The 23,237-nt window shown below is 40.4% G+C and overlaps 1 protein-coding gene and 1 long non-coding RNA gene across 2 annotated transcripts; both read left to right on the top strand.

Moving 5' to 3' along the window:
* Positions 1–1,028: 1,028 nt before the first annotated feature.
* Positions 1,029–23,182, top strand: LOC115016718 (NACHT, LRR and PYD domains-containing protein 12-like). The gene is given in 13 exon segments (XM_029444712.1): positions 1,029–1,176; positions 2,921–3,055; positions 6,267–6,496; positions 6,627–7,918; positions 7,921–8,450; positions 16,594–16,767; positions 17,651–17,827; positions 18,357–18,530; positions 19,312–19,488; positions 20,283–20,456; positions 21,678–21,851; positions 22,353–22,393; positions 22,596–23,182. Coding segments are annotated over 12 exon segments (3,270 nt in total). The 5' UTR covers positions 1,029–1,176; positions 2,921–2,930; the 3' UTR covers positions 22,598–23,182.
* LOC115016764 (uncharacterized) lies at positions 8,461–10,023 on the top strand. Its single transcript, XR_003833188.1, has 2 exons — positions 8,461–8,859; positions 8,950–10,023. It is a non-coding gene; the product is annotated as an uncharacterized LOC115016764 (long non-coding RNA).
* Positions 23,183–23,237: the final 55 nt, after the last annotated feature.

Genomic DNA, 23,237 nt, shown 5'->3' with positions numbered 1-23,237 from the left:
CTCCTCATATTTGTCTTTATTGTAAGTGTCAGCTAAATGAACTGTGATGTAATACTGTGCAGCAAACAGCTGGATTAGTATTTACTGTAACAATAATAAAGCTGATGTTTGCATATATTTGTCTCAGCTGGCATTAACTTCCCGTCTTACTACAGACACATAATATGCTCTCTGATATCGGATCCACTGATTTAAGAAGAGATGAATCTTTGTTGGTGTTGCAGCAGCACATCACTCACATTAACACAATTATTTGTTGCATTACAAGTTTTCTGAAGTGTAATATCTAAATATGTAAATGAGGCTTTATGTTATTACATTAGTGCTGATCTGCTACATGTCCAGATATAAAGTGAAGTCTGGATGAAGCAGGTTCAGAGTGTTTCATGTTGTTCACACATCAAAGGTTTGTACAGATTCTGGATCTGTCTTTGTATCACTCCATAAATCACTAAATCCTGTCGACACACAGAACAAAGTGCATTTCCTGCGTGTTGTTAGTAATAAGTGTATAAATCAGCTCTGAATGGTTGTTTCAGACTTTAACGTCCAAAAGTCAACATTTACTAATAAAATCATTCACATGTTTTTATCAAACCAAATGTTCTGCTTGACGAAAGATGATTTAATAAGGAAATTAAAATACTAACTCATTGAATCAGATTAAATTTATTCAAATTGAGGATTTTTTAAGGTGATTGTGTCATAAAATATGTCGACACATTCAAAGCTTCATTCAAAAACCTCCAAAGAAGCTTTGGATGTACAAATCTGTAGGTTGACATTTAAATGTGTTTTTACTTTTACTTTAAGTACTTTAACTACATTTACTGCACAATCAGTACTTTTTAAAGTACACTTTACTTCCAATACTTCCACACTTTACTGAAGTAAGGTTCTGGATGCAGGACTTTTACTGCTGTTGAGTATTTTCAGAGGTTTTATTATTTGTACTTGTTTTCAGCTGCATGTCTGTTTTATCTTTAATGTGTTCTTGAACTGTGTAACTGTGAGAGCATCGGAACAATAATCCTGTCTGTGAACACATTCACACAGTAAAGCTGCTGATGAAACGCAGGAGGAGTTGCCAACAGGGAGGGACATTGAAAGTGAAAGTAACAAGTCGGACTGACAGACGCCATTTTCTCGTCGACAGAGCCGCAGCAGCAGAACAGGGTGAGTGTTAACAGCAGCTCTGCTGGGGTTTTACACATTCATTCTTTAGTGTGTCCTGCTGTGTGTCTCTAACAAGCAGAGTCCTGGAGTCCAATGTGATGAAATGTTTGTGAGCATCATCGCTACATGTCACACAGCAGCACAGTCCAGATGGAGAGCAGCCTCACAACCCGTCACCCTCCGGATCAATGCTTGTTCTTTCTCCAACCAGTCAACACTAAACTTCTTCTTCTTGCTTTTTACCTTCTAAAAGTTCAAATTAACTTTGTGTCCGTTTCGGGGCGGAACTCCCGGAAGTAGTTTCAAAATAAAAGCCGTGCTCCTGTAAACAAGGTGTCCGGTGCTGACAGTGACTCCGGGTTGATAGCAGACATGCGCAGAGTGTGTTGACATCTGAGCAGGAAGAAGTTTCTGCCTTTTCACGTCTGTCACGTCTGTCCGTCCTGGGGGAGGGATCCCTCCTCAGTCTCTCCCTGAGGTTTCTTCCATGTTTCCCCCTTTAATTATGGGGTTTCTTTTAGGAAGTTTTTCCTTGTGCGATGCGAGGGTCTAAGGACAGAGGGTCTAAGGACAGAGTCTAAGGACAGAGGGTCTAAGGACAGAGGGTCTAAGGACAGAGGGTCTAAGGACAGAGGGTCTGAGGACAGAGGGTCTAAGGACAGAGTCTAAGGACAGAGGGTCTAAGGACAGAGGGTCTAAGGACAGAGTCTAAGGACAGAGGGTCTAAGGACAGAGGATCTGAGGACAGAGGGTCTAAGGACAGAGGGTCTAAGGACAGAGGGTCTGAGGACAGAGTCTAAGGACAGAGGGTCTAAGGACAGAGGGTCTAAGGACAGAGTCTAAGGACAGAGGGTCTAAGGACAGAGGGTCTAAGGACAGAGGGTCTGAGGACAGAGTCTAAGGACAGAGGGTCTGAGGACAGAGTCTAAGGACAGAGGGTCTAAGGACAGAGTCTAAGGACACAGATCACATTAAACTCAAGTGCTCCACTCTAAACCTTTGTGTTTTATTGTTTATTTACCAGCTCGTTAAAACATGTAACTGTAGATATAAACAACACAACGGAGCACAAACTACTTTATCATTTAGTAGAAATATATTTATTTCCATAATCTGTTATTTCTCCATTTACTTTGATCAGGGATACAATTCAATCCAGAGAGTCGGAGAGTCTGTCTGTCAGCAAGGAACACTTTTTACATTTACAGTTTTATTTCTGGTCATTTCCGTTCAGTCACATGAGGCTGATGATTCATGAGTTTCTGGTTTGATAGGAGTTATATATTCTCTACTTTACCTGAAGCATTTAGCCTCATCAATCATTTCCAGTGTTCAAAAGACACCACAATCATAATCTGGTTATTAAATAATGGATCCACAATCAGAATATCAATAAGTACTTTTACTGAAGTACTGCACTTGAGTAAATCACCTTTATACTTGTACTGCACTACATCTCAGAGGTAAACATGGTTCTGGTCTCAGTTCTTCCTGTCAGTTAAACATGTATCTCCAGATGATGTTTGTGATGAACTGAAGGATGAATTTTCCTTTAGGAGAAGATTCTCCTTCAGATAAATAAAGGGAAACGTGGATTCAGTTTAACAAAGTCCTTCTACTGGAAATAAAACTCAATTCTACTAATCTAACTACATTTTCTTGTGTGTGTGTGTGTGTGTGTGTGTGTGTGTGTGTGTGTGTGTGTGTGTGTGTGTGTGTGTGTGTGTGTGTGTGTGTGTGTCAGACTGGAGAAGATGAATGATTTAACAGATGAGGAGGAGGAGGACGGCTCAGTGTCTGCAGTCCCCAGCTGTCTGTCTGTGAAGTCTATAGAGATACCTCTACTCTTCAGTAATGAACCTGGACCCTCAGACACAAAGTAAGAATCTGTTTCTACTGTAAACTGACCTGAAGAGGATTCAGTTTTTATGTTCTCTGATAATCTAATGTTTTATAATTACATGAGCCCAGTAGAGTACAGTAAGGAAACACAATAGAGTACAGTAAAGAAACACAGTAGAGTACAGTAAAGAACCGCAGTAGAGTACAGTAAAGAAACACAGTAGAGTACAGTAAAGAAACACAGTAGAGTACAGTAAAGAAACACAGTAGAGTACAGTAAAGAAACACAGTAGAGGATAGTAAAGAAACGCAGTAGAGTACAGTAAAGAAACACAGTAGAGTACAGTAAAGAAACACAGTAGAGTACAGTAAAGAACCGCAGTAGAGTACAGTAAAGAAACACAGTAGAGTACAGTAAAGAAACACAGTAGAGGATAGTAAAGAAACGCAGTAGAGTATAGTAAAGAAACACAGTAGAGTACAGTAAAGAAACACAGTAGAGTACAGTAAAGAAACACAGTAGAGTACAGTATAGAAAAAAAGTAGAGTACAGTAAAGAAACGCAATAGTGTACAGTAAAGAAATACAGTAGAGTACAGTAAAGAAACACAGTAGAGTAAAGTAAAGAAATACAGTAGAGTACAGTAAAGAAATACAGTAGAGTACAGTAAAGAAACACAGTAGAGTAAAGTAAAGAAATACAGTAGAGTACAGTAAAGAAACACAGTAGAGTATAGTAAAGAAACGCAGTAGAGTACAGTAAAGAAACACAGTAGAGTACAGTAAAGAAACACAGTAGAGTACAGTAAAGAAACACAGTAGAGTACAGTAAAGAAACGCAGTAGAGTATAGTAAAGAAACGCAGTAGAGTACAGTAAAGAAACACAGTAGAGTATAGTAAAGAAACGCAGTAGAGTACAGTAAAGAAACACAGTAGAGTACAGTAAAGAAACGCAGTAGAGTATAGTAAAGAAACGCAGTAGAGTACAGTAAAGAAACGCAGTAGAGTATAGTAAAGAAACGCAGTAGAGTACAGTAAAGAAACACAGTAGAGTACAGTAAAGAAACACAGAGTACAGTAAAGAAACACAGTAGAGTACAGTAAAGAAACACAGTAGAGTACAGTAAAGAAACACAGTAGAGTACAGTAAAGAAACACAGTAGAGTACAGTAAAGAAACGCAGTAGAGTACAGTAAAGAAACACAGTAGAGTACAGTAAAGAAACACAGTAGAATACAGTATAGAAAAAAAGTAGAGTACAGTAAAGAAACACAGTAGAGTAAAGTAAAGAAATACAGTAGAGTACAGTAAAGAAACACAGTAGAATACAGTATAGAAAAAAAGTAGAGTACAGTAAAGAAACGCAATAGTGTACAGTAAAGAAACACAGTAGAGTACAGTAAAGAAACACAGTAGAGTATAGTAAAGAAACACAGTAGAGTATATTAAAAAAACTCAGTAGAGTATCGTAAGGAAACACAGTAGAGTATAGTAAAGAAACACAGTAGAGTACAGTACAGAAACGCAGTAGAGTACAGTAAAGAAATGCAGTAGAGTACAGTAAAGAAATGCAGTAGAGTACAGTAAAGAAACACAGTAGAGTATAGTAAAGAAACACAGTAGAGTACAGTACAGAAACGCAGTAGAGTATAGTAAATAAACACAGTAGAGTACAGTACAGAATTACAGTAGAGTACAGTAAAGACACTTACTAGAGTACAGTAAATAAATACAGTAGAGTACAGTAAATAAACAGAGTAGAGTACAGTAAAGAAACACAGTAGATAACTGGGACTAAACTGCCACTTTGGAACAATTGTCATGTTGGAGACATAGGTTATACCAATTATTATTACCACTGTTGTAATGTGTTATAAAGCAGGGGTTCCCAAACTTTTCAGCCCTGCAACCCCCAAAATAACGGTGCCAGAGACTGGCGACCTCCACTATCCCCGGAGGTGACTGAAACATAAGAAAACGTGCGCACAGGATGCACGTACTAATAGGCGTATCCAAACACAGGCATAACGACAACACAAAACGACAACCAGCCTGACAACCATGATATGATTTTACATTACATTTACTATAAGACAAAAGCAGAATACGCCAGTCAAAGGAATGTAACTTATGAGTGAACATTGTTGCTGTCATGTGCAAACTTCATTTTGACACAATACTTTAATTTCCATGTTAGCAGATGTTAATCTCACCTAATGAGATGGGTGGGCACTATGTGTGGAGCACAGCACGGCCACTCTGGCTTTAATTTTGGAGACGGCTACTTGGAGATCATCCTCCACGTTTAGACGCGATCTGTATTTATTTTTAATATGTCAGTGCCGAGAAAGTCTTTTTGCACGGGTAAGTAGAGCCAAACGGCGTCAGTACGTCCATTGCGGCCTTGGATAGTTGACTGAAATCCAGAACTCAGCAAGCGTCTTTGAATTAAAAGCTTGCGGTAAAATTGCGGTCACTTCAACCAGTGCGTCCTCCATGTCGGATGACAGATGACTTGCGGTCGTTACAGTGAATGGTGATCTTATCCAGTCATATTGTCTGAAAACAAGCAGCTGGGCAGAGTTTGATACATCTGTGGATTCATGTAACTGCAAAGCATTTTTCCCTTTCTTCACTCTGTCAATCAGCTGACACTTTATGTCCTGGGCCATGTCCGTGATGCGGCGGAATATGGTCCCGTCAGACAGCGGCACTGCTTCTAGCTCCCGCGCCTGTTTATCCCCATGCATTGCCCGACTCATAGCGATAGCAGCAGGTTTTATTCGGGTTTCCCCCGATTGTGTGTGGCTTTTTTGCACAGCTGTGCAATTAAATATGCTACCTCATATGATGCCTTTTGAGCCAGAAGTCGACGGCCTTTCTCTGCTGCCTTCTCCGCTGGCCTCTCTGCCTTGTCTTTGGTTGGTATTAACCAACGTTTCATTTTGAAAAATAATGTCCTCGGCTTAAAGCCTGGTGTATTGATTTGGACTGTTCGGAAGAAATCTACTGGTGCACACTGACATGTGTGTGTGTGTGTGTGTGTGTGTGTGTGACGTCTGTGATGTTTACTGTGGCGCTGTAAAGTGACCTGTCACCTGCAAGTGATACTGTCGTTAATCTGTCGTAATCACCTCAGGGGTCACATCGAGAGGATTCTGAAAATCATCTCGCGACCCCCCCCTCGGTGTCTCCGCGACCCCCACTTTAGGAACCCCTGTTATAAAGAACATGTTCATCTCCACAGAAAGAAGAGCAAAACTCCTGTTTCTGTGGAGGAGCAGCGGTCCAGCTGTGCTTTGTGTCAGGACGTCCTGAAGGATCCAGTCTCTACCAGCTGTGGACACTGGTTCTGCAGACAGTGCATCGCCTCATACTGGGACCAGTCTGCTTCATCAGGAGACCCCCCCTGTCCCCAGTGTGGAAACAGATCCAGAACAAGACTGCAGACAGCCAGTCAGACCAGCTGTGCACACAGTAAGACTGTACATCTGTCTGCTGCTGTCTTCATGTCTGAAAACAGGATTCTTCCTGCTTCATTTGTTTGTACAGCACATTATGATCTGTTATATATATTTATTAATCTCACATGTGTCTTCTCTTTCAGCAGATAGAGGTCTGCAGGAGGTTTTAGATGAACATAGGATCAGTCTGAAGAGGAGATGTGAATGTGTGACTGAAGGAAGTGAAGAAACAGTGAGTAAAACCCTCCTCAACAGGATCTACACTGAGCTCTACATCACAGAGGGACTGAGTGAAGAGGTTAATACTCAACATGAGGTGAAGCAGCTTGAGACAGCTTCCAAGAAAAAGATCCTCCGTGACGCTCCAATCAAGTGCCACGACATCTTTAAAGCCTCACCTGACCAACAGGTACACATCAGAGTCGCTCTGACGGTCGGCGTCGCTGGCGTTGGAAAAACCTTCTCAGTGCAGAAGTTCACTCTGGACTGGGCAGAGGGTTTGGAAAACCAAGATGTCAGTCTGGTGATTCCGCTTTCCTTCAGGGAGCTGAACTTGATCAAAGCTGAGCAGTACAGTCTTCTCAGGCTGCTCCATGTTTTCCATCCAACCTTACAGAAGGTCACAGCAGAGACGCTCGCTGTCTATAACGTTTTGTTCATCTTTGACGGCCTGGATGAAAGCAGACCTTCACTGGATTTCCACAACAATGAGGTTGTGTCTGATGTCACACAGCCGTCATCAGTCAACGTGCTGTTGACAAACCTCATCAGCGGGAATCTGCTTCCCTCGGCTCTCGTCTGGATAACTTCCCGACCTGCAGCAGCCAATCAGATCCCTCCTGCACGTGTGGACAGGGTAACAGAAGTACGAGGCTTCACTGACGTCCAGAAGGAGGAGTACTTCAGGAGGAGATTCAGTGATGAAGAACGGTCCGGCAGAATCATCTCTCACATGAAGACATCCAGGAGCCTCCACATCATGTGTCTGATCCCCGTCTTCTGCTGGATCACTGCTACAGTTCTGGACCACATGTTGACTACAGACCAGAGAGGAGAGCTGCCCCAGACCCTCACTGACATGTACTCACACTTCCTGCTGATTCAGACCAAGAGGAAGAAGCAGAAGTATGATGAGGGACATGAGACGAGTCGACAGGAGCTGACGAAGGCTGACGGGAAACTTCTTCTGAAGCTGGGGAGGCTGGCGTTTGAACATCTGGAGAAAGGAAACATCATGTTCTACCAAGAAGACCTGGAGCAGTGTGGTCTTGATGCCACGGAGGCCTTGGTGTACTCAGGAGTTTGTACAGAGATCTTCAAAAGAGAGAGTGTGATCTTCCAGAAAACAGTCTACTGCTTTGTTCATCTGAGCATTCAGGAGTTTCTGGCTGCAGTCTACCTGTTCCACTGTTACAGCAACAGGAACTACCAGAGGTACTGAAGGACTTCCTGGGGAAACACTGGAAGAAGAACACCCTGGGGAAACACTGGAAGAAGTACTCATCCCTGGATGTCTTCTTGTCTGAAGCCATGCAGAAATCCCTCAGAAGTAAGAATGGCCACCTGGACCTGTTTGTCCGCTTTCTCCACGGCCTCTCTCTGAAGTCCAACCAGAGACTCTTAGGAGGCCTGCTGGGTCAGACAGGCAACAGTCCACAAATGATCCAGAGAGCCATCAACACCTTGAAGGAGATGAGCAGTAACAATACCTCTGCTGACAGAAGCATCAACATCTTCCACTGTCTGACAGAGATGAAGGACCACTCAGTACATCAGGAGATCCAAGAGTTCCTGCAGTCAGAGAACAGATCACAGAAGAAACTCTCTGAGATCCAGTGCTCAGCTCTGGCTCACATGCTGCAGATGTCAGAGGAGGTTCTGGATGAGTTGGACCTGAAGAAGTACAACACGTCAGAGGAGGGACGACGGAGACTGATTCCAGCTGTGAGGAACTGCAGAAAGGCTGTGTAAGTCCAGATGTGATTAACTTTATAAATCAGAGTAGATTAGAAATGTAGTTCTTCAAATATACACGAGAAAATTCATTTTATTGAATAAATATATCCACTTTTTATTTCATTATTTAGTTTCAGATGTTCTTGAGCTGTTTCAAACGCTGTGAGAGCAAAACAAGTGTTTTCAGCTTCTATCTGTGAAGTTCATGAACACATTTCTATTTATTTGTAATAATTGTTACACTTGACAGTTTCTTCCTCTCATTACATTCCTTTGGGGGATGGAGGCGACATGCAGACCTTGTCAAACTAAAGACTTTAGAGGTGCTCGAGGTTTCATCACATTTTACAGTTCTGAGTGAATGCAGAGAAGTTGTTGTTACATTCTAGCAGTTTCTTCATCATTACATCAGACACACAGGTAATACCTGAGTCTTTATATTAACATTTATTTCTGTACATCTCTGATACTTTCAATGATTTGTTTCCTTTCTGTTGCGTTTGTCAACAGTCAGTGACAGCAGAAGGTAGCTAGCAGAGACAGACCTAGGATCAGATCACACTGACACACTGTGGACATCATGGAAGCTTTAATGTAACTTGTTAGAAAAATATTCCTAATAACACCACGATGTCAGGATTAAAATTAAATAAAAGATTCAATCAATATTCTTGCAAGAAGGAGCCGAGTTTATTCATACAATCTTTGAGCTTGAGCTTCCAGGTCAGTCTTCCTTTGTTCTACAAGATGGAGGTTTACAGTAAACACAGAGGTACTGATCAACTCATGTCCCAGACGTGCTAATTCACTAGACTGAGGACTGTTCTTAGAAAGAGCAGTTCACCTCCTGTCTCCTGCTGTGCTTTACAATCAGTATTTCCTGTGTTTTCCTATCATAATCCTCCTGTTTATACAAAGTATAACAACAAAATAAAATACACCAATACATCACATTAAAATCAAAATATTCTTGAAACAGACGCTGTCTTTATCCAGCTTCCTTTGTTCAGCTCCTTCATCACGATGTCACTTCTTTAGGATTGTCAGCATCGGAATCATTATGCTTATGCAGTTCAGTGTCTTTGATTTCTTCTTTAAATAAGGCCCCCATACCGTCCTGGTATGGGAGTGTATCATCTTCTTCCTCATTCTTAGATGACGTCATCTCCTTTTCATATCGTACCCTCCAATCTGTATGGAAACTGGCTGATACTCGTGTACCATTTGTTTTGTTATTGCGGATTCATTCAATTTAATCATACGGCTTCTAATTCATGTTTTAAAACAATATCTACATACAGTAAGTATTAATATATCTATTAATGCTGAAGATACCAGTAACATGATGAAAACCACCATTTCCCGAACCATCTTTCCATAGCATCACCAAAATAATTCTCTATTCCTGAATTCTCTGCTAATTATTTATCTAATGTTGTCGATCCTTGTAAGGCTCCTTCTCTGCTAGGAGCATATCTAAAGCCATTCTGTTCTGCCATGCCATTAAACTAGTGGCTGCTTGTTGTTCAGCTTGTCCCTAAACTGTATCCCTTGTATTAATGAATAAATCTCTGTTAAATACAATACATGTAATTAATCTAATCCACATTCTTGTTGGTAGTTGCCTACCAGAAAAACAATGATTCAAAACCTGCTCCAATTTGACTTTTGCCTTGAACTCATCTGGCACTCCTCTGGGCTGCTCTTTGTATGCTGTGGAGCTGAAGCTCCTCCCAGGCGCTGTGCTTCTCTTCAACTGAGTTCAAGCTTGCAAAAGTTATGTTATGGGTAAAACATAAAAACGCTCGACCAGTGTCACCAATGCACATATTTCTGTCTTGTGCTATGGTTCTGTGAGCTGAATATCTCTTATGGAGATATTTGCTAATTGGACTGGGTGGTTCCGTTACTCTATGCATCATTGTTAACAGACATTTAAACTCGGCGCTATTCTCCAAATAGAAATGGCACTGGGCTTTAAAGCAAAGAGGGGCCTGGCTGGTGCACACACAATACTATTCAATATCTTTACTGAGCTGCAACTTCCAGTCAAGCCACATATTCTTCTCCGTATATCCTGTCTCTATGCCTACTCTTTTCCTTGCTGTTACTCCCAATTCCTTTCCCAACTGACTCTGCTTTGAGATTGCAGTTTTCTTGTCCTCAACCTTTATCCTAAATGTCCTTGTGGACCTGCTCCTAAAACCTCAGCTGCTAAAACAAACACTCTAATCTCTACGATATGATGAAATGATGGTGAGGAATACTGGATTACAATCATTTGCTTTCTTACATGTCACTCCTCTTATTCCTTTGAGCAAATTGCTAAATTTCTATTCAGTAAACCTGATGTATCTTGTACAGTATTGTCCCATCCATCTTTGGATGTTGAGCATACTGCCTTACTCCAGCTTCCACTCCAGAGGAACTGAGTGTTTTCCTCTCCTCTGATCTGTTTTGCATATTGTTAGAGAAGGACAGGTTATACATTACATAAATCAAATTTGTATGTGGCTGTGCGATGTGATATTCTTTGCTTTTGAAGTTCTTCAGGTTCCGTGTTTCCCACCAGATGTGTGGGAACACCATCGCAACATTATCTCATTATATTGGATGATGCAGGGTTCTTTCTTAGTCTCTGGTACAGGGTACTCACCCCTCCTGTTGAGACTCTGACCTCCTTCTACAGTCCTCTTTTAACACTTCGGGTCGGTTGATCTCTTCACTGATGTTGAGACAAGCGCCCCTATGAGTACCACCTCCTGGTGTAGTCAGACTTCACCACGAAGAGGTCCAGTTTCTGCTTTTATGGAGGATCAGTGTCTCCCGCAGGAGTGGGTGATATATTTACCCGTTTACAGTGTGTCAGGTGTCTTCAGGATGCTCTTTCTTTGACTCGGACTGCTGTGGGTGTTGTCAATAGGACTTGAAACGGTCCATCCCACCTTGGAGAATGCCAGTGTTTCCTTTTGATGACTTTTAGGAATACCCAATCTCCTGGTTTCACTGGACTCTCCTCTCCGAGTTTTCTTCATGTGACACAACAAACAAATTTCGTAATATCTTTTCTTCTTAACAGTTATGACACTTCTTCTTCTATGTCTAATTCTAGATGCGATTGTTTGTCCATAAGTTCTCTCATAGCTGGAATATAATACAACTCAAATTAATAAATATGACGGAAAAAAACGATACGGCCGGCATAAAAACAAATATAAAGTGCATAAAAAAACTCAGCATTGAATTAGTGGGAGCCCTGAGCTTGTGTCTCAAACAACGAGCCGGTCCAATAGATAGTGTGCAAACACGTGACAAAACTGTGACGTAGGCGTGCGACTCCATGTTGGATGATATACAAATCAACAATGCCGTCTAAAGCGAACAACAACAGCAATACAACTCCGACTTCTTCAAAGTATTGTAACTCTCTGGAGTCCTCTGCAAAGGCAAGATTCAGAGAGAAAAGTCCAAATTTGCGGCCGTGACCCGTACACGCTAAAGCCGTCTGATTATATTGAGGATTTAGATTCATTACCGCCGATTGAATATCCGGATATTGTGAACTACCTTGTGCTACAAACGTCGTGGGCAACCAACACACAAATGAAGGTCACGAGTAGCGTTATGACCACAATTATACACTGCGCACACGATTGACATTTTCTTTCAATCTTAGACGTTTAAATACAAAGAAAATTACGAAGCGTTGCAGCAACTCACACGTGAACGGGCGCCGTCTTGGTTGTGTATATCATCCAACATGGCTGATTTATGGGTTGGGACGTAAGCGTGACGTCACATGCACACTATAGGGGTATAAATTCTTCACCAATAGTAAAAGGTTTCTTCTCTTAGCGACACGGTTAGTCACTAAGTATGACGCTCTCAGCGCACTCGCATGTGTTGATGTGGTGACCATCAGTAATTGTTTATGTCCTTCTTGTTCATGGTTTTTTCTTTGAAAAAACTCCAAGGGCTTGTCTTTTAACGCCTTGTGCCGGCGAAGCCGTTATGAAGCCTTCGTTGCCTCATGTGTGAGCCTGTATGTTATGCAGAGCTGTAGCGGTAAACACGTATTTTAAGTGACTCCTGATATTGTTTTTTAAATGTCTCCTCATTGGGTCTTTTCCCTTTTCCAAAAAAGCTCTTTAAAGATGTTTGTTTTCCACTCATTGTTGCTTGTGGGCATAATTATTTTAAGTAAAGTATCACGTGACTGACGAGCGTCTTGACATGTGTCAAGAGACACAGATGCACAGATAGATGTATCCGGTGATTTTTCCGCGGACCGGTGGTTGGGGACCACTGTCTTAGAAGACGAAAGCTTCCCTTTGTACATCCTGTACATGCTAAACAAAAAAAGAAATCATGTAGTTTGTAAAGCCAAATGCTATGAATATACTTTCTATCAATGTAACCTTCCCTCCTGTTGAGACATGATCTATATCATGGCTCAAAAATACATACACATTGATACAAACGTCTTGCTAGTACTAACTTCTTCTCTGGTCAAGTACTCTTCCAAATGTCGTCTTTGTCCTGTATGCAATTATTCTTAGTTCAAATAGCTTTTCTTTACTTTGTAGCTGCATTCTGCATATCTTTCAATATCTCTCTGTCTATATGTTCTGGTATGTCTGTTCTCTCATTTACATACTGTTGCTTAACTTCACTCCCTGCTTGTGCTGCCTTCTTGGCTTCGTCATCTGCTTTCCTGTTGCCTACTAAAACTGGATCGGTTCCTGTCGTATGTGCCGTGCATTTACTTTCAGAAATAGAAAATGCATAGTTACCGCCTGTATAATTTTGTCAACAAACATTTCTATCTCTGATTCCTCTTAGGGAATGTCGGTCAAGTCTGGTCTTGGTACAGTCTACTTGTCACAGTCATGTGGTTCTCCGTCTTCAGCTGTTGGTCTAACTTTGTGTCCTTGCTGACATAAAAATGTTAACAAAGCATGCGTATCTTCCTTACAATTGTGTTGTTTTTGAACAAATCAAAATGTCATCTACATACAATAATATCTGACTATTTCTTGGAGGGTCAAATTTAGCTATATTAACTGCTATCGGTCTGTGAAAATATAGTAAGTGCTCTCACAATATCCTTATGGGATTCTTGTGTTAGTGCACTTCTTTCCCTCATATTGGAACGCAAACTAAAACTGACTTTTCTTTTCCACTGGAATGGAAAATAATGCGTTTGCTAAGTCAGTTAATTTCACTAAAATAATTTGCTCTCTGGAGCCATATCTTTTTAAAAACGTGAATGTATCTGGGACTGTGGATGCTCTTGGTACTACAGCCTTATTTACTGCCTGTAAATCTTGTACCATTCTCCATCCTATAGATGGTGCTGTTTTCCCTAATGGAAATAATATTGTAAGGTAAGTCAGGACATTACATTATTATTCCTGACTCAATTACAGCCTATTGGTCTAATTTCCTCAGACACTTCTTATTTAATCGGATACCGTCTCTAATATGGTCCAATTCTAATGTCTTCTACAATTTTCTCTAAACTTATTCTATCGTTTTATTTTACGCTCCTTATTCTGATTATTCTATGGTATGTATCTGCTCTATTCACTGCTCTACAGACTCCGGAATCACACAAAATGTCTACATATCTGTCACCCACACGCACAGTGAACCATGGTTTCACTTCAAGTAGGAGACATAATTCTACAATTTTCAGTTATAACAGTCTCCTCTTCTATGGGTTATGTAAGTGTGTGTGTGTGGGGGAAATTATACGACCTGATTCCGGAGATTTGGACCGTCATACTTGGAAGTTATTGTTTTCGTAGCTCCTCCCTCATCTACGTCATTTCTCTGACGTCTGGATCTGCACTCTCTTGCCCAGTGTCTTGGTTTGCTACAACTGTAACACACTCCCTCTCTGCCTGATCTACCCCCTCTACCTGTGCCCCTGAAACCTCCCCCTCTACTCTTATATTGACTTCTTCTGGGGTTCTGGTAATAGGTTTCACTGCTCTCGTCATAAAATGTCTCTGCTACGGGTGCTGCCCCCTAATGGATCCCCACTCTTTTTCTTTTTACATCTTGACTTAATTGATAACTACTCCCTAACCCTCTTAACCTAAATTTCCCTCGGGTTTAATAAAGTATCTCTCTATCTATCTTATCTTATCTTATCTTATGCTTCTCTCAAATACTCCTATATCTTGCTGTGGAGTGTTGCCAATATATATTCTGTGGCATTATTAACTTCTCCTGCTCTAGATTGATATTCAATACTTTTAAACTTAAACTTAAACATTTCTCCTAAATTGGTTAAACTCTCTCTCTCCCCTCAGACTGTTTGTCTTCAGAATTGTGTGTCGTCCTGATAAGGATCGCTTATGTGAGAGTTGTAAATCTCTTCACACCTCCTTCACATCTCTCCTAGGGAGGGGGAGAAATGCATGCAGCAGCTGCAGCATCTCCAGCTGTGCCCTGTGGCCTCTGCACTTTTGTGACTACGAACTCCTCTCTGCTACCAATATGCACAATTCAAAATTACCTCTTACTTGTAGATACAAATTATTTATCTTTAAATAATACTTTAACTCATTCTTCTCTTAATCTCTTAATCTTCTTACTGCCTTGGCTTCCCATGTCTATGAATTCAATTTAGTCATTTGGGACTTCTTGTTATATCCTAAACGCTAACCCTGCAGTTTGTCAATATCTCTGATATTCCAAACGCCTCACATATATATGAAATAACTATTCGCAATTCTCTATGATAAAGCAACAGCTCCCATTTAGAAAATAACTTACTGCACTCGTTACACATATATGAATCAACCACTTGCAACTATCATCGATAATACGAAAGTCAACATAACACATAAATATGCACACATAAAAACAAAACAAACAATTAACGGTTAACCTACTTCACCTGTTATTTGAGTTGATCACTGATTCGTTACTTTTTCGGATCTCGTCACTCTGTCCACTCTTCAGCGATAACCTGGCCTCTCAATTATCCAAATCGAATCAAATCTGAAGTAACAGACCGAGGCAGAGGGCTTTTGATCAGGAAGTCTCGGACTTCCCCCATACGGTTTCAGGCTCCTGTGTTGAAGAGCAGACAGAGGTGTTGAGATCCGGCTCGAAGGACCAAGTATGTTAGAAAAATATTCCTAATAACACCAATAAGTCAGGATTCAAATAAAATAAAAGATTCAATCAATATTCTTGCAAGAAGGAGCCGAGTTTATTCATACAATCGATGATCAAAACTCACACATATACATATATATATATACATATGCTGTGTTGCTCACCGGAGCAACTCTCCCAGCCTCAGTATTTATACCCATTCAAAGGACAAGAAGCCATGAAGAGCTTCCAGGTCAGTCTTCCTTTGTTCTACAAGATGGAGGTTTACAGTAAACACAGATGTACTGATCAACTCAGGTCCCAGACGTGCTAATTCAATCGACTCCGCTATCAGACGTGTTAACTCACTGAGGACTGTTCTTAGAAAGAGCAGTTCACCTCCTGTCCCCTGCTGTGTTTAACACTCCGTCGTTCCTCCTGTCTCCTGCTGTGCTTTACAATCAGTATTTCCTGTATTTTCCTATCATAACTACAGCACTACTCCCTTCATCTGCAACATTATATCCAAACAAAATTTACAAGTCTCCAGGTATGATAAGTGATGAGAATTATTGTTTTATGTCAAACACAGTGAGATAAGATGAACCACTGATGTTACAGCGGCTTGTCCTACCTTGTGTTCTGAAGATGCCGGCCAGAGCAGAGAGAGGGCAGTTAAGACGCAGTTAAAACACACAAAATAATTCCTTACGCAGTTTATAATCCAACAACACTTAAGGAACATCTAAATATAGCTGGAAATCTGCAGATGTGCGTAAGAATCAGTTCAGATGTGAGTTCAAAACATGAATGGAATCCTACAAAATAAAGCCTTCCAATAACATTCATTTTTTAATATGGGTTCAGTATCCTGTGGGCATCTCCCGAGTATCCTGGCCGGGGGTGGCGACAATGCAAATATTAAACTCAATAAAGATATTAAATTTGCTAAAAGCAAATGTTTTGTCATCAAAAGAATGAAATAAATCTAATGTTTCCTCTTTCATAATAACACATTTTGTAATATATGTGTCTTGACAGACTTTCTAGATGTGAAATCTCAGAGACTGAATGTGAAGTCGTGGCCTCAGCTCTGAAGTCCAACCCCTCCCACCTGAGAGAGCTGGAGCTGAGAGTAATATCACTGCAGGATTCAGGAGTGAAGCTGCTGTCTGCTGGACTGGAGAGTCCAAACTGTAGACTGGAGACGCTGAGGTCAGTTCACTGACTGTAGCTCGTGTAGTAAATATAATTGGCACAAGACGAGACAAGACGTTGTAATTATTATTATTGTCTTCTTTATTTTTCAAATGTCTGAATATTGTGGAGAATGACGTAAACTTCTTCAGCTCTGAACAGATTATTAAACCTTAATAATAATAATAATAATAATAATAATAATAATAATAATAATAATAATAATAATAAGCTTTATTTGTAGAGCACCTTTCATACAAGAATTACAGCCCAAAGTGCTTCACAGCAAAAACATCAAACTTAGTAGAAGATGAGACAGAGCATTTACAGCACAATAATCACAGTGTTGATGTAAATGAGTGTGAAGTCAATTAAATAATATAAAATAACAAAATTAAAATAGTATAAATAACACTGGAGATCATGCCTAGTATCTGTATCTGTGCCGTACTTAACGACCTCCTGAAACCACGTTCATCACCATTCTTGTAGATGTTTGAAAGGATCAGAGCCACATGTTGAAAGCATGAGATCCACAATGGGCCCCTGTGGCCCTTCAGCTGGTTTACTCCCTTTGCTACACATTCTTCAGAGTCTTCCCGTTTCATAAACAAACCCCAGTTTGTTAAGTTTTATGAAATCTATCGGTTAAAGACAGTTTTTCTCCAACAATATTCTTTAATCTTTCACTTTTCCACTAATTGTGTAAAGAACATGAAACACATTTATCAGAGAAGCTTCCTCTTGTTCCCGTGGTAACACAGTCTATTTGATCTCAGGTTTTTTTTAAATACACACTCTGAAATTTATCGAAGTTACCTTAACACATTCAATGTTAAACCTTTAAGTATTTCAAGCAGCAACATTGTTTTCTAAAGTTACATCATGTATTTTTATTCAGATTGAGGGGCTGCAGTCCGTCAGAGATCAGCTGGGCTTCTCTGGTCTCAGCTTTGAAGTCCAACCCCTCCCATCTGAAAGAGCTGGACTTGGGTTACAACAACGAGCTACATGATTCATCAGTGAAGCTGCTGTCTGACTTTCTGAAGAGTCCAAACTGCAGACTGGAGGCTCTCAGGTCAGTCCACTGACTCTTTGGTACTACTGTAGATCCAACATGTTTAATGAACGATTGAACATAATTTATATACATAAATAACTTACGTCCATAAAGTTGTAAATTTCCTTTTGTTCCTATTTTCGCTTTTTCTTTTCTTCGTACTAATTTTAGTCTGCAGTCACAGAAGACGACTGTTTGTTAAAGCAGCTGTAGCAAATGTCCACTGTTAGTTATTAAAGTACATTTATGTTCACGTGTGGTAAACGCTCACATCTGTATACAGAAGGTCATCTGAACTAATATTAGTGTACACTGATGAAGTTTACTTTCTCAAGCACAAAGAATTCTTTGTTTCCATTCATTTCAATGTGTTTCCACAGATAATAAAGTAGAAGCTGATGTTATGATGAGCACAATAACAGAATGACAGCGTCACTCCAATTCATGGATTAGGACGTAGTAATGTTGAGCGACACATTTCAAACCTGAACACATCTGATTCGGATTATAAATGGATTTGTATCTACATCATGTTTTCTTTATTCAGATTGGGGGGCTGCAGTCTGTCAGAGATCAGCTGGGCTTCATTGGTCTCAGCTCTGAAGTCCAACCCCTCCCTTTTGAGAGAGCTGGACTTGTGGTACATCAAGCTGCAGGATTCAGGAGTGAAGCCGCTGTCTGACTTTCTGGAGAGTCCAGACTGCAGACTGGAGACTCTCAGGTCAGTTCAGCATCTGTTACTTCTGTTCTGAGGTTAATATGTGAAAGTTGTGTTGACACTAAGCTGCAGACATAAAGCTGATATTATACTGATCCACACTGAGTGTCCTGATGCTAAAGTCTGTTTTCTTCTTCAGTGGTTTAGGATCAATGTTGAGCTATAGATTTAAATCTAACAAGAACAATCCTACACTGCAGAATTCAGTCTGAAGCTCTTAAACTGCTGAATGTCATGTTATATCCTCCATGTTTTTAACTCATGATAATAAATAATACATAAATACAATGAATAAATATCTCTTTCAACTCTCAAACACTAACAAATATATTCACTGTTTGCTTTTTCCAACATCTGTATGAAGCTATATGCTGATGATACTGAACAGTTTAAACCGAAGATGCTTTGAGTTTCTGACTCCACTGTTCCTAAAAGAAATATTCTAGAAGTGTTTTGTTCACATTTCTTCAGAATTTATCCTGAAAGATTTGGCATCTCTGGAAACTTTGGGATCTTGAGTTGAATCAACTTCTGTGGTTTTTCTTTGTGTGTGTCTGCACATGATGAGTTTGTATAGTTGGATCCACTGGTGGAGCTGGCAGAGTTTAGGATGTGATGTCACTGATTTTTATTCAAATAGAAGCACGTTGTCATTAATATTAATGAGAGCTCTTTTTCACTGTTTGTATCTCACAGTTTGATCATGTTTGGAGTTTCCACTTTCTAAACTTCTTCAGCTCTGAACAGAATATTAAACCTTGTAAACACTGTATTCTTTAATCAGATTGAGGGACTGCAGTCTGTCAGAGATCAGCTGGGCTTCTCTTGTCTCAGCTCTGAAGTCCAACCCCTCCCATCTGAGAGAGCTGGAGCTGAGTTACAACACCAAGCTGCAGGATTCAGGAGTGAAGCTGCTGTGTGACCTTCTGGAGAGTCCAGACTGTAGACTGGAGACTCTCAGGTCAGTTCAGCATCTGTTACTTCTGTTCTGAGGTTAATATGTGAAAGTTGTGTTGACACTAAGCTGCAGACATAAAGCTGATATTATACTGATCCACACGGAGTGTCCTGATGCTAAAGTCTGTTTTCTTCTTCAGTGGTTTAGTTCATTGACTGGAGGATCAATGTTGAGCTATAGATTTAAATCTAACAAGAACAATCCTACACTGCAGAATTCAGTCTGAAGCTCTTAAACTGCTGAATGTCATGTTATATCCTCCATGTTTTTAACTCATGATAATAAATAATACATAAATACAATGAATAAATATCTCTTTCAACTCTCAAACACTAACAAACATATTCACTATTTGCTTTTTCCAACATCGTTATGAAGCTATATGCTGATGATACTGAACAGTTTAAACTGAAGATGCTTTGAGTTTCTGACTCCACTGTTCATAAAATAAATGTTCTAGATGTCTTTTGTTCACATTTCTTCAGAATTCATTCTGACACATTTGCTTCTCTGGAAACTTTGGGATCTTGAGTTGAATCAACTTCTGTGGTTTTTCTTTGTGTGTGTCTGCACATGATGAGTTTGTATAGTTGGATCCACTGGTGAAGCTGGCAGAGTTTAGGATGTGACGTCACTGCTTTTTATTCAAATAGAAGCACGTTGTCATTAATATTAATGAGAGCTCTTTTTCACTGTTTGTATCTCACAGTTTGATCATGTTTGGAGTTTCCACTTTCTAAACTTCTTCAGCTCTGAACAGATTATTAAACCTTGTAAACACTGTATTCTTTATTCAGATTGAGGGACTACAGTCTGTCAGAGATCAGCTGGGCTTCTCTGGCCTCAGCTCTGAAGTCCAACCCCTCCCATCTGAGAGAGCTGGACCTGAGTGACATCAAGCTGCAGGATTCAGGAGTGAAGCTGCTGTCTGACTTTCTGGAGAGTCCAAACTGCAGACTGGAGACTCTCAGGTCAGTTCACTGACTCTCTGGTACTACTGTAGATCGTACATGTTTAATGAACAATTGAACATAATGAATTGTTACGACTTGGCTCGGCAAGGGAAAAGGGAATGACATACAACCAGATGTTAAAGTGTATTTATTAATATGATATGGGCAATGGGCAATCAATTATGTAAAGCGACAAATGGAACAAAAGGAGGGCTCTTCACACAAGAGCAGCGAGGCGTCAAGGACCTACTAACAAAATAAACCCCAACCTAAACAATTCTAAAACAAAACTCGGGGTGAAAACTGGATTAATACAAAATAAGAACAAAGCATAGATAGCACCGGAGCACCTAGCGTGCTTAACAAAGCTCTACAAACAGCTTGTTCCACAGGCTGACGATCAAACTGTCCTAACTAAACAAAACGGACAGTTTGCACGGAACACGGAACACGAAATGGCATGTACAATATATTACGTTCAATACCCTATATCCAAGCGCAACAATCACCGACCCAAACAGAAATACATATGGCTGTCAACACCAGCAGCCCCGACTGTCGAGCTGGCCAGGCAGTTGTAGCTTCTGGTCTCTCCAGCGTCCCTTGGATTGGTGGACCGGAACAGGTACACACCAATCACCACTCAGTCCTCATCAGGTGGGCGGAGGAGGTGTCGCTGCAGCCAATCAAGGGGCGGCGGTCACACATCCAAATCTGCATACTTAAATAGGGAAAACAAGGTGCATGCATCCACAAAGTAATCCCCGCAGATAAATAAGGCCGTGGCCGTAACAACATAAATAAATCCATAAAGTCAAAGATTTCCTTTTGTTCATATTTTGACTTTTCTTGCACTAAATTGAGTGTGCAGTCACAGAAGACGACTGTTTGTTAAAGCAGCTGTAGCAAATGTCCACTGTTAGTTATTAAAGTACATTTATGTTCACGTGTGGTAAACGCTCACATCTGTATACAGAAGGTCATCTGAACTAATATTAGTGTACACTGATGAAGTTTACTTTCTCAAGCACAAAGAATTCTTTGTTTCCATTCATTTCAATGTGTTTCCACAGATAATAAAGTAGAAGCTGATGTTATGATGAGCACAATAACAGAATGACAGCGTCACTCCAATTCATGGATTAGGACGTAGTAATGTTGAGCCACACATTTAAACCTGAACACATCTGATTCGGATTATAAATGGATTTGTATCTACATCATGTTTTCTTTATTCAGATTGATGGGCTGCAGTCTGTCAGAGATCAGCTGGGCTTCTCTGGTCTCAGCTCTGAAGTCCAACCCCTCCCATCTGAGAGAGTTGGAGCTGAGTTACAACAAGCTGCAGGATTCAACAGTGAAGCTGCTGTCTGACTTTCTGGAGAGCCCAAACTGCAGACTGGAGACTCTCAGGTCAGTCAGTCTCTGCTGGTTCAGCAGTATTGTACTATCAGGGGGGTTAATGTGTTACTCACGTTGGGGAATCCCCCAGTTCTACCTTCCACTTGTAGCCTAGCTTAGCAGAACTAATCAGTGATTTCACTCATTGCCTGCAGGTTCTCCTGTTCTTTCATCTGGTGTTTCTTTTCTTTCATTCTTCCACTAACAATAAAACACAAGCTGACAATGCAAAGCCAAGCAACATGTTACAAGTTGTAACTTTGGAACTTGTGATTTCACAGAAGAGTGAGACAGGTAGTGTGTTTGGTTTTTGGATCCAGACTAAAGACGAGTTACTTCCTGTAATGCAGGCTCAGAGCTGTCTGCAGTCAGTTGTAGTGTTTGCACAGAAGATATGATGCCATGTAAAGCGTTCCATCAGTCGGCTCGTGTCAGGACTCTGAAGCGGGCTGACTCTAACAACAAACTGTTATTTAAACCTGAGACGTAACTTTTGGGATTGTGTTCCTACAGGATCAATGACGAGTTGATCACAGCTGAGAAACACACAACATGTGAGTATTGCAGCATATCCTCCATTCATCCAGATATTACATGAACATCTGATCTTAAAATGAGATGCCCTCATCGTACACAAAATATTTTTCTATTCTGTTTTTGTTTGAGGTTTTTGGAAAATATTCCAGAATGTTGTCTGCTAATGTTTCTCAGCTTCATTCAAGTTTTCATTGAGTTCTTTCTCTTGTTGTCCTTCAGAGGACTCCATCAAACTGGATGTGTGAACAAACCTGCCCGAGGAAGACAGCAAGGTGAAAGAGGAGCAGCTGCACAGTGTGAAGTATATTTATGGAGCTTCACCACAGAATCAAATGTAGTTATTGGTAATTGTTTGCCTGGGACCGACCTGCAGGCTCAGCTTGTATTAGCTCAGATCAACTGGTCCTCCTGCTGGAGAGACGAGTGGAAGATGGAACAATTAATACCTAAAGATTTGCTAAAATTGCTAAATGCCTTGTGGTGGCTTAACCACAGCTACAGGTGGCTTCATAGAAGACATCTGATACGTGCCGACTGTTTCTATATATAATAGTAATTAACTTTGGTCACTTAAATTGATTTCTTAAAGCTTTAACAAAGGGCATCAACCTGTTAACCTTTCATAAGAGATATCTTGCTGAAGTTCTGATGTACAGTTGTACTTGTTTACATTTAATCAGTGTTCATGGTTTTTGATACTAATTTTTATACTTTTATACCTTGATTAAAGTACTATACGCATTACTATGCATGATGTTATATTCTTATACTTTTGATCAGAATTATATGCATGTCCATGATTAAAACGAGTATGTTGTTTATCCTGTACACACGACATCTATTGCACGTCTGTCCGTCCTG

The sequence above is a fragment of the Cottoperca gobio genome, chromosome 12 (assembly GCF_900634415.1).
Source record: "Cottoperca gobio chromosome 12, fCotGob3.1, whole genome shotgun sequence".
Taxonomy (NCBI): domain Eukaryota; kingdom Metazoa; phylum Chordata; class Actinopteri; order Perciformes; family Bovichtidae; genus Cottoperca; species Cottoperca gobio.
The sequence above is the reverse complement of the archived record's forward strand: the minus strand, read 5'-3'. Positions and strand labels throughout refer to the sequence as shown.